The sequence below is a fragment of the Sapajus apella genome, unplaced genomic scaffold (assembly GCF_009761245.1).
Source record: "Sapajus apella isolate SASKATOON/1434 unplaced genomic scaffold, GSC_monkey_1.0 scaffold43, whole genome shotgun sequence".
Lineage (NCBI taxonomy): Eukaryota > Metazoa > Chordata > Mammalia > Primates > Cebidae > Sapajus > Sapajus apella.
In genome coordinates this window covers 10,283,951-10,296,155 of record NW_022436983.1, presented here as the reverse complement: position 1 = coordinate 10,296,155, position 12,205 = coordinate 10,283,951, and the positions used below count along the sequence as shown (strand labels likewise).

Sequence of the window (12,205 nt, the reverse complement as noted above, 5' to 3'; positions counted from 1 at the left end):
CATGGACATATATACACCCATGCACGCACAGAAACACACTTGCACATATGGACACATATATACATACACAGAGAGATACACATGCACACACAAATGCATACATATCATACGTGTGTGCACATTCACACATATGTACATGTACACACTGCTGCATGCACACAGCCATGTATACATACATGTACAGACATGCTAATGCTTTTGCACACACATACATACAGAGGCAGATTGCCTGGTTTTCTGCCTTAGCTCTGTCATTTGTGAGCGACTTAGCCCTGCTCCATGCCTATCCAATCACAGTTCCTACTTCGCAGGGTTGCTGTGAGGGTTCAGTGAGCTTAGGACAGGCATATGTGTAGTAAGTGCTCACTAAATGGAAGCTGTTGCCACCACAATCCACCTTCACAGGTGAACATGATCGTGCTGGACAAGGACCTAGGCATCCCCAAGCCATTCGGGCCGCAGGTCGAGGAGGAGTGCTGCCTGGAGGTGCACGTGCGCGGCCTCCTGGAGCCCCTGGGCCTCGAGTGCACCTTCATTGACGACATTTCTGCCTACCACAAGTTTCTGGGGGAAGTCCACTGCGGCACCAACGTCCGCAGGAAGCCCTTCACCTTCAAGTGGTGGCACATGGTGCCCTGACCTGCCGGGATCCCTGGTGTTTGCCTCCTTCCCTGAGTTCTCCAGACCCCTCACGCACCCAGAGCCTTCTGCTGCCATAGACTGGACAGCCCCACTGGGAGACCTTTGGGATGTGGGGTGGGATTTGGGGTATCTGTGCCTTGCCCTTCCTGAGAAGGGCCTCAGTGTCATCTGAAGCCATCCTCAGTGAGCCTCAATTCTGTCCCTGCTGAAAATAGCTGGGCCAGTATCTCTAGAGCCCCGACATAGGAACAAAACAAAACACAGCAAACCATATGCCCAAACCGTTCCCCAAAGAATTTTTAGTCTCTAGTCCAACACCACCGAATGAGGGGAGAAGGGAAGGAGATTCTGGGATCGCCAGTTCTTCGAGCAGCCATGCTCTGAAAATCAAAGTAGAACCCAGGAAAAGGGACCCCAGGATCCCAGACGTATCTTGAACTGCCATCGTCATTTCAAATCCACCTCTCTCAGGGCTTCCAGGTGGCCACCCCCAATTATTCATTCCTTACCAACCTCTCAAATCATCTTGGCTTCCTCTCTGCAGTGTGGACACTGTTGGCTAGCCCTCCCCACTCCCTGAGGGTCCAGCAAGTTAGTTTAGAACCTTTCTGGAAACATTTCACCTAAGCAGGCTTCCCCACGCATGGGATGCTCCTTTTGCCTCGTCTGTCTCATGGATGCAGGCTCCCCTAGATGCATAGGTTTGCTCCCCAGAACAGCATACTTGTGGCATGAGAGTTCAACGTGTAAAGATGCCCCTGGTCAGCCACATCCATCTTCTCTTGCCTGGCCCTTGATTCTCTGGCTGGTCCCTGACCTTCCTCCTCTCACTGCCCTGGCTTTCTTCCTTTGTATTCCTGATGCCATCTGTCCTGGCAGCTAGGCAAGAACTTGTTCACCAGATTCAGGCCTTCCCCAGGGCATCATAAGTGACATCAGATCCAATATGTAAGGACCCTGGTCTACCCTCCAGCCCAGCAGCCAGTTCTGGGTCAGCTGCCAGCTTAGGGATGGCTTGATTATCCCGCTGAAATTCACCAGTGCATTTGCCGAAGACTCTCTCATTTGGACATACCCAGATTCATTCCCTGGCTGCCACTGAAAGACTCAGTTTCCATCTTCAAAAGTTCCTTTAGGGCCAGAAAAATCAAAGAATTATAATCCCATTGTGAAGAATCAATTTACAACCAATGAACAGGTTATAATGTAATTTACATTCTTAGAGGAACAAGATTTTCATTTGGGATTATTTCATTCAACCACTCAACAAACATTTGTTGTGTGCCCCTAAACAACAGGCATGGTGTTGGGCTCTGCAAACACAGTGGTTAGTAGCAATCTGGACCTGATCCCTACTGGCATGGAACCCATCAGTCCCCGACATGCAAAGCCCGCATTTAAAGGCCAGCCTCTGCCCCTTCGGTGATGCTTTCTTTAGAAATGCCAGTCCAGGATGGGCGTGGCGGCTCAGGCCTGTAATCCAGCACTTTGGGAGGCCGAGGCGGGCAGATCACGAGGTCAGGGGTTCAAGACCAACCTGGCCAACATAGCGAAACCCCGTCTCTGCTAAAAATCCAAAAATTAGCAGGGTGTGGTGGCGAGCACCTGTAATCCCGGCTACTCGGGAGGCTGAGGCAGCAGAATCACTTTAACCTGGGAGGCGGAGGTTGCAGTGAACTGAAATCGCACCACTGCACTCCAGCCTGGCAACAGAGTGAGACTCCGTCTCAAAAAAAAAAAAAAAAAAAAAAAGAAATGCCAGTTCACTATATTCAGAAATCCACAGGGCACAAAACTTCCAGCAAGTCACTGTCTTGGTGAAATGGGAGGTGGGGGAGTCTTCTTTAAACAGGCCCCCTTCCCATCTAGCTGGGCAGTACCACCCATCCAATGAATCACCAGAGCCTCTAGAAGCTGTTGTCCCCTCTCTGGGGACAGACAGCAGCTCCTCCCTTTGGAGGCCAAAGCCCCAGGTCTCTCCAATCCCAGAGCTGAAAACATCAAGTGCCTTTTTGAGGGTGTCTATCTGGAGACCTAGAGTTTGTCATGTGCGTGTGTTTGGTTAATGTGGGTTTATGGGCTTTCTTTCATTTTTTTTTCTAGTCTATATTAGAGGAAAGTGAGCACCTCCCATGTGCAGAAAGTGTGTCTTTATAGATTTTTCTAAGGCTTTCCCCAATGATGTCGGTAATTTCTGATGTTTCTGAAGCTCCCAGGACTCACACACCCATTCCCATCTCCCTTGCCCACCCAGTGTGACAACCTTCGGTGTGGATGTACCCCCGTGGACTCATGGCTCTTCCCCACCCCCCTTTCTATAAATGTAGGCCTAGAATATGCTTCTCTTGCAAAACTCAGCCAAGTTCCTGTTTCCATCTTGATGTTGAAATATCTTATGTAAGAGGGCAGGGGATGTTGTGAAGGTGGTAAGAAGAGCACGGTTTCAAATTTCTAGAGGAGAGGCTGTGGTGGAGATCTAAAGATGTTTAGGGAAGAGCTCGACTAAAGAACAATAAAATAAATGGTCCAAGGGGAAGTCACGTGGCTGTTGGTGTGATGTTCTTTACTGCTTCATAGACAAGGCCTGGAGTGAGGCAAGCCACACGCTGGGCCCTCCTGGTCCTGCAGCCCCTGCTGTTCTTGGCATAGGGTCTGGGCTGTCAGCATAGGTCCAATCTCGAGAGTTTGGAATCCCCCACACATTCAGTGGCTGCATATTACATGGCCACCACCCAAGGTCAAGACCGGTACCCTCAATAAAGCCTATGTTGTTCTGATGGGATTCCCCAGAAGCAGACCCTGAGATGGGCACTTGGGAACAAGTGATTTATTAAGAAAGGGCCAGGTGAAGTAGCTCATGCCTGTAACCTCGACACTTTGGGAGGCCAAGGTGGGAGGATCACTTGAGCCCAGGAGTTCCATACCAGCTTAGGCAACATAGTGAGATCCCATCTCTATAAAAATTTTTTTAAAAATTAGCTGGGTGTGGTGGCACATGCCTGTAGTCCCAGCTACTCAGGAGGCTGAGGCAAAAGGATCAATTGAGCCTAGGACATGGAGGCTGCAGTGAGCCAACATCGTGCCACTGCACTACACTCCAACCCACATGACAGAGCAAGACCCTGTCTCAAAAGAAAATAAAATAAAAAAGAGCCTCCAAGAGAAACCAAGATGGGAGCTGGGGGAGCAGGCCGGGGAAGGGGAAGAAACCATGCAAAGGTGGGAGGTGAAGCCTAGACCAATCCTTAGAGAACTCTGGAGCATAAATGGCACCTCTGAGCTGCTCTGTCTGGAGGCTGAGTCTTTGTCCACCTACAGCAGTCATTGGCTCTGGGGACTGTGGCCCTCTGAATGGACAAGAGGCACCAGGAGCTCACAGGCAACTCTCTAAAGATCACAATTGGGATTAGGAACAAAGTCACAAGCTGGGGAATGGGCTACCACAACCAGAAGAGGGCACCAGCCATGTCCACTGCTCTGGGTGATGTCATGTTCTTTTAATAAAAAGTTATTACACACAAATATTTGTGATTTGACCCATGGTATGAAAATCCATACAACATAACCATGATCTAACAAGGTCTTTGTGAACGAACTCCTGAAGCCCTAAAATGGAGCCACCTGATTGGTTGCTGAGTCTAGAAGCTGCTTCCAAGTTCTTTGGAAGACACCTGGGTCCCTTCTCACTCCTTAGTCCCATCTTGGGCTTCTGGACCAATGTCTTGGTGTCACTATTTTAAGGGGCCACTGCAAAATAAAAATCACTGGTTGATTTACTCCTAGGCTTAACCCAGGGGCCCAGCCTTCTGAAATCCCCTTTTATACCCAACTAATGTGGCCCAAGCACTGCAAGACCAATCTTTCTTAGGTTTCCTGACCCACCTGGCTCTGCAACTCCCCAAGGGATGCTGGTATGTTCAACAAGTTCATCCTGGTGGTGTTTTCACATCTTTGCCAAACACCCATCTCAGTGTCACTGAGTGTCACCTTGAGACTTTTGAACAGCACTTTCCAGTAGAAATGTAATGCAAGCTACATACTGTAATTTTGAATTCCCTAGTAGCCACATTTAAAAAGTAAAATGCAGGTGAAATTACTTTTAATAATATATTTTCTTTAGCCCAATCTATCCAAATCATTATTATTTCAACATGTAACCCAAATTCTAAAATTTTAATGAGATACTTTTCTCATTTTTTGTAGTAAGTCTTTGAAATCTAATGTGTATTTTATACTTACATCATGTCTATTCAGACTAGCCACATTTTAAGTGCTCATTCCACAGGTGGCTACCATATTGGAAGATATTGTTGTAGAATCTTCTCTGCCAGGCTGAGCACCAATTGTGGAAATAAGTGCATTCCTTAAACCCCCAGAGTCCAGCTATTTTGGCTGTAATGGTTAATAAAAGTTTATTACTATAATACTGAAAAGAGAAATGTAAAATACATACAAGCCATCACTGGCCCTGGTATGCAGACCCTTGCCCTTCCAAAAGGTCCTCTTGCCTGAACCATGGATACTGCCAAGTTACCAGGACCCCCCTCTCTCTCTGCAAGGTGAGTGCCTTTGGCCAGGTCCCCTCTGCCCACTGTCAAGATAGGAACTCCCTGCCAGGTCCCCTCTTTCCCCTCACTGTTCCTGTGGATACAACTTGATTCTACATTTAATCTAAAATGTGTACTTGGAGTCCCAGGTGAGAGCAGCTCATTATCTCAGAGTCCTCCAGCATTCCGGATGTGATCTGAGCCACACCTTGGCATAGCCAAAACCCCGTGAAAGTGGTTGGGGGGAGGTCTCTCCCCCTGAAACAAAAAGCAGCCGGGAATGAATCTGCCTCTCCGGTGAGATTCATGCAGGATCCTCTCCCACGCGGTATCAGGTCCAAGAGGCTGATGGAAAAGTTAGTAACTATAGTGAGTGACACCAAATGGCAGCATGTGGGATCCCTTCTCCACCTGGGCATCCTGAAAAAGGATGCACTGAGACAGAAAGCCCAGCTCTGCCACCTTGTTTCAAGCCTGGCTGATGTGAGAGATCTTCACCCCAGCCCCGTGGCAAGCTGGGCTCTTTTCCAGCCCCGATCTATGAAAAAGCAAAGGTCTTCTCTGGGTAGTTTCTAAGCAAACTGCGGGGTTCAGGCCATGCCGGCTTGGCCTCAACCCCTCACCTTCCACAAGCAAAGGCCTGCTTTCTGACAGCCCTGGTTATACCCGACAGTCTCTGACCAGCATGCTAAGGCTCCATGCACAGGCTGCTGTGCTACTGAAGAGCTGAAGAGATACATTCAATCTTTAAAAGTAACGTTTCATTTTCCGGCTGGGCGTGGTGGCTCACACCTGTAATCCCAGCACTTTGGGAGGCCAAGGCAGGCAGATCAACTAAGGTCAGGAATTCGAGACCAGTCTGGCCAACATGGTGAAACCCCACCTCTACTAAAATACAAAACTTAGCCGCATGTGGTAGCTCATGCCTGTAATCCCAGCTACTTGGGAAACTGAGGCAGGAGAATCGCTTGAACCCAGAAGGCAGAGGTTGCAGTGAGCTGAGATCATGCCACTGCACTCCAGCCTGGGGGACAGAGCGAGACTCCATCTCGAAAGAAAAGAGGAATATTTTGTTTTTCTACTGATGGCAATTTCTGGCACAGAGTTGGTGCTCAGCAAATGTGTTCTGAATAAAACAAACATCTTTTTAGCTAGGCAATGGAAGCGCAAAAGTCAGCCAAACATTTCTTAAACACTGATTGCCTGCCTGCCAGGTGGAACTATAGGAAATGCCCTTTGGAAGGTCAAAATGGTCAAATAGTGGTGATTCCTGATGGTTCAACCTAATATTTTCCGTTCATCATCTCATCTAATTCTCAAAACTAAGCTGTGAGATTGTTATCCTCACCTTACAGATAAGGAACCTAAAGCTCAGAGGAATTTGCTCAAGATCACACAGCAGGTAACGGCAGAGCTGGGATTCATACCTGGGAGGTCCGGCTCCGGAGCCCCCTCACTGAGCTCTTGCTCTTGACTGCATCTCAGAAACAGCTTTCTAGCTGGGCACCATGGCTCACATCTGTAATCCCAGCACTTTGGGAGGCCAAGGCGGACGGATCACTTGAGGTCAGAAGTTTGAGACCAGCCTGGCCAACACAATGAAACCCCATCTCTACTAAAATACAAAAATTAGCCAGGCATGGTGGCGCAAGTCTGTAATCCCAGCTACTGGAGAGGCTAAAGCAGGAAAATCACCTGAACCTAGGAGGCGGAGGTTGCAGTGAGCCAAGATCATGCCACTGCACTGCAGCCTGGGCGACAGAGCAAGACTCCGTGTCCAAAAAAAAAAAAAAGAAAAGAAAAAAGAAACAGCTTTCTAACCCAAGTTTAGTGTTCTTTCATTCATAAATGTTACCTTATCTTTGCACCAATCCGTTTTTAGCATGTCAGGTGTCCTATTAGAAGAATCCTTTCAACAAAAAGTCCCCTCTACCTGCAAGCAAGATGTTTAGAGATTATAGGATTCCTACAAACCCCTCTAAGGCAATAAAGCCCATAACGAAATGACCTCTCTGTAGGTCTGTATGTGCTCTCTCTAGTCCTCAGCTAGGAGTAAGATGGCATCTCTAAATCTTGAAAAGCAAATTACATTCATTCATCCATCCATTCACTTTTTTCATTAACATTTGCTAAGCACCTACTGTGCGTAAAACCAGTGATCCTACAATTTTTCATCTAAACCAGGGCATTTCTGAGAGCTCAGAGGGGCCCTACAAATAATTCCACCAAGACAACAGGAGAATCTGTAACCATCCTGGGCAAACCAGGGCATTTATTCTCCCTGGAAAGCCCTGAGCCTGAGACATGATCTCATCCCTCAAGGAGCTGACATCGAGTCAGAGAGACAGACAGGAGAGCAGAGAGGCAGAGTGATGGAATAGGCACCTGATAAGTACTTGCTGATGGAGGAATGAATAAGGTACAAAAATCTGTGGGGACACACACACACACACACACACACACACACACACACACGTGTTTCCTGCTGGAAGAATGACCAAGGATGGCCTAGTGTTCATTTGTGCTAAAATGAGTGACTGCTGAATGAAAGTAGGAATGAATGATTGGGCAAAGAAGGGGAGGAGGGGCTGCCAAGCTGAGTGGAGACACAAAGAAGTGCGGGTGTGTAATATGTCTGGGAAATTGTGACTATATTGAGTGGCTAAAATATAGATTGCAGTCATGCCGGCAACTCTAGGGTTAGTGCACTGGAAACCCCCTGAAGGTTTGAGACCACTGTGGTCACATGATCAATCCAGTATTTTAGGAAGCTGACAGTAACATATTTCTTTATTGATATTAAACTCATAAAGAAAACATTTTTAAGAAATTGTCTGAGGAGGCCGGGCGCGGTGGCTCAAGCCTGTAATCCCAGCACTTTGGGAGGCCGAGGCGGGTGGATCACGAGGTCAAGAGATCGAGACCATCCTGGTCAACATGGTGAAACCCCGTCTCTACTAAAAATACAAAACATTAGCTGGGCATGGTGGTGCGTGCCTGTAATCTCAGCTACTCAGGAGGCTGAGGCAGGAGAATTGCCTGAACCCAGGAGGCGGAGGTTGCGGTGAGCCGAGATGGCGCCATTGCACTCCAGCCTGGGTAACAAGAGTGAAACTCCGTCTCAAAAAAAAAAAAAAAAAAAAAATTGTCTGAGGAATGAGCAAACCACAGTACAACCCTGCTTTTAAACATTCTGCAACACAGTGATGAAATGGATCTGTGCGTACTAACATGGAAAACCTCCAAGACACGGCACTTGATGAAAAAAATGGCAGCTTGCAGAACATGTATATTATCATTTGTATTTTCTTAAAAAAATAAACAAGGCACAGTGGCTCACACCTGTAATCCCAGCACTTTGGGAAGCCGAGGCAGGCAGACCACGAGGTCAGGAATTTGAGACCAGCCTGGCCAACATGGCAAAACCCGTCTATACTAAAACTACAAAAATTAGCCGGGTGTGGTGGGGCACAACTGTAATTCCACCTACTTAGGCGGGTGAGGCATGAGAATTGCTTCAACCTGGGAGGCAGAGTTTGCAGTGAGCCAAGATAATGCCACTGCACTCCAGCCTGGGAGACAGAGCAAGAATCCATCTCAAAAGATAAAAAAAAAAAAAAAAAAAAAGAAAGAACAGCAAGTAAAGCCATGGATTTCCGTAGAAACATACATATGTAAATACATACAAAGAAAAAGATCTGGAAGCAATCCCATGAAACTGACAATAGCAATCACCCCTGGGAAAGGAAGTGTGACTGAGGGGATTTAAGCTTTATCTATATTACTTGAAATTGTTACATAGAGAGAATTTAATTACATATGTACAGTATTCTAAAATAATGTTTTAGAGATACCGTTGACATCGTATTTATGCTGAAGTCTTCTCTGATAAGCAAAATCTATTTCCCTAATAATGCACAGTTCTCTTTTACCTCTTTCCTTCCCCCAGCTGGGCTTTCCACCAACTTAAGATTGATGGCTCCCTACAGATACTAATTCATTTAATTCTCCTCCCTGGAAGGTGACTCTGTTTCTTTTTCACCATCTTACACAATAGGAAATGAATGTACAAGGAGATTAAGTATCTTGCTCAAGATCACAGAGCAAATGGCTGATACAACAGGGTTTCAGACCCCTAAGGCCTGCACACTTAACCATTCCACCTCCCAGGTTCCCTAAGAGGCCAAATTGCCCTTAACATTCTGCAGCTCTCTGACTTCTGTTCCCGTCGGCTGACATCTAGCCGCTACAAATAATATTTACCACTATTCATTTTTTGCATTTCATTTGCATGGCTCTGTCTCTGATAGAAAACGGTGCTCAAAATCCAGATTCAGCTGGGAAGGGCGTTTGATCATAACAACATGCTGTGTTTGCAAAGTGCCCACCCATACACATCCAGAGGAACAAACTAACTGCTCATTTGAGAGTTTGCCGGTGATGGCAGACGTCTGGGAGTGAGGCGGAGGTTAGCAGGGCGGGTGAGCGCCAAATGTATGTGTGTGTGTGCTGCTATAGGGCCAGCTGCATGACAGTCCCCAGAAGTCCTTGGACCACTTGCTAAGTCCCAGCAGCTGAGCTGACTTCAGCTGTGTGAAACGCAGCCCCATCTGGAGTAGGGGTGGCTCATGTCTTTTTGCTCCAGGAGTTCCATAGAGGCTGCTCTTGAAATTGGAGAAGCCTGTAGCCTATGATTGTCCCCATCCCACTCAAAGAGAATATTTTGAGAAGTGTAATTATATGGTGGGGTTTGCATGGGATGAGGGAAGAGCGTTTAGATAAGCCTTTTCTAAAAGCAGGTTGGCAAGGGCTGGTAGGGAGAGCCCTGCATAGTTCTGTGAGGCAGCAGCACCCTCTGCAGGTGGACTGGAGTCACTGCAACCACCATGTTCCCACGAGCCTTAAGGGCACGCCCGCAGCCCAGGCACCTACCTAACAGAAGAGGCTGACCTACTTGCTGGATGACCTGCAGTGAGCTGTTGACCCTTTCTGAGGCTCAGTTGCCTCAACTGTAAATGAAGAATGGTAATCCCTACCTTCTGCTGTTGCCGAAATTATTACAGAGAGGACATGTACCAAAGTGTTCTGCATAGAGCTTGGTACACAGTACATCCTCCAGGCTGAGCACTGTGGCTCATGCCTGTAATCCCAACATTTTGGGAGGCTGAGGCAGGTGGATCACAAGGTCAGGAGTTCAAGACCAGCCTAGCCAAGATGAAACCCTGTCTCTATCAAAAATACAAAAATTAGCTGAGCATCGTGGTAGGTGCCTGTAATCCCAGCAACTCGGGAGGCTGAGGCTAGAGAATTGCTCAAACTCGGGAGGCAGAGATTGCAGTGAGCCACTGCACTCCAGCCTGGACGATAGAGTAAGACGCCGTCAAAAAAAAAAAAAAAAAACAGTAAGTCCTCGAAATTTGGCAGCTACCATCATTAATCACTAGTCATCCCAACATCCCCATGAACCTTAGCACAGATGGCCACCAAGTGACCTAACATAAGGGACAAGGTTTCTCTGAAAGCAATCATAGGTGGGATTGGGGTGGGAGCTAGAAGGGATCTGCGCCGCTGGCTGGTTGACATTTTGATTTGCCAACTCTGTCTATTCCAATGCTGGGAGTCCTTGACATCCGGCATGGGAGGCTCTGACAATAAATATATTCATAAAGAATTCAAAACAGTCCAGGTGCGAAGACACAGTCCTATACTACAAGCACTTTGGGAGGCAGGGGGTTGCTCGAGCAGGAGTACAAGACCAGCCTGGGTAACACAGGGAAACCCCCATCTCTACAAAAGAGGTTTTTTGTTTCGAGACCGAGTCTCACTCTGTCCCCAGGCTAGAGTACAGTGGCATGATCTCGGTTCACTGCAACCTCTGCCTCCCAGGTTCAAGTGATTCCTTTTTTTTTTTTTTTTTTTGAGACGGAGTTTCGCTCTTTTTACCCAGGCTGGAGAGCAATGGCGCGATCTCGGCTCACCGCAGCCTCCGCCTCCTGGGTTCAGGCAATTCTCCTGCCTCAGCCTCCTGAGTCGCTGGGATTACAGGCACGTGCCACCATGCCCAGCTAATTTTTTGTATTTTTAGTAGAGAGGGGGTTTCATCATGTTGACCAGGATGGTCTCGATCTCTTGACCTCGTGATCCACCCGCCTCGGCCTCCCACAGTGCTGGGATTACAGGCTTGAGCCACTGTGCCCGGCCTCAAGTGATTCTTTTGCCTCAGCCTCCCATGTCACTAAGATGACAGGCACCCGCCACCACACCTGGCTAATTTTTGTATTTTCAGTAGAGATAGGTTTCACCATGTTGGCCAGGCTGGTCTCACACTCCTGACCTCAAGTGATCCACCCACCTTGGGCTCCCAAAGCCGGGATTACAGGCATGAGCCACCGCACCTGGCTACAAAAAATTTTTAAAACTTAGCTAGGCATGGTGGTGCATACCTGTGGTCCCAGCTACTAGGGAGGCTGAGGTGGGAGGATCACTTAAGCACAGGAGTTCAAGGCTGCAGTGAGCCATGATCATCCCATAACATGTAAGCCTGGGCAACAGAGCAAGACCCTGTTCCAAAAAAAAGAAAAAAAAAAAAGAAGAATTAAAAACAAGCTTGGCCGGGCGCGGTGGCTCACGCCTGTAATCCCAGCACTTTGGGAGGCCGAGGCGAGTGGATCACGAGGTCAAGAGATCGAGACCATCCTGGTCAACATGGTGAAACCCCGTCTCTACTAAAACTACAAAAAATTAGCTGGGCATGGTGGCGCGTGCCTGTAGTCCCAGCTACTCAGGAGGCTGAGGCAGGAGAATTGCCTGAACCCAGGAGGCGGAGGTTGCGGTGAGCCGAGATCGCGCCATTGCACTCCAGCCTGGGCAACAAGAGCGAAACTCCATCCCAAAAAAATAAATAAATAAATAAATAAAAATTAAAATTAAAAATAAAAACAAGCTTGCAGATAGCAATAAGTTCTATGAATAAAATCAACTAGAGTAAATGGGTCAAGCCCTCAAAATGCCCACAG

General features: G+C 47.6%; 1 protein-coding gene across 1 annotated transcript in view; it reads left to right on the top strand.

The window, feature by feature from the left end:
- PADI2 (peptidyl arginine deiminase 2) overlaps window positions 1–2,023 on the top strand; it is a 53,341-nt gene extending 51,318 nt beyond the window's left edge. The window contains exon 16 of the mRNA XM_032300570.1: window positions 406–2,023. Coding sequence (XP_032156461.1) covers window positions 406–639 — 234 coding nt within the window. The 3' untranslated portion in view covers window positions 640–2,023. The remainder of the gene's footprint in view (window positions 1–405) is intronic.
- The last annotated feature ends 10,182 nt before the right edge of the window (window positions 2,024–12,205 follow it).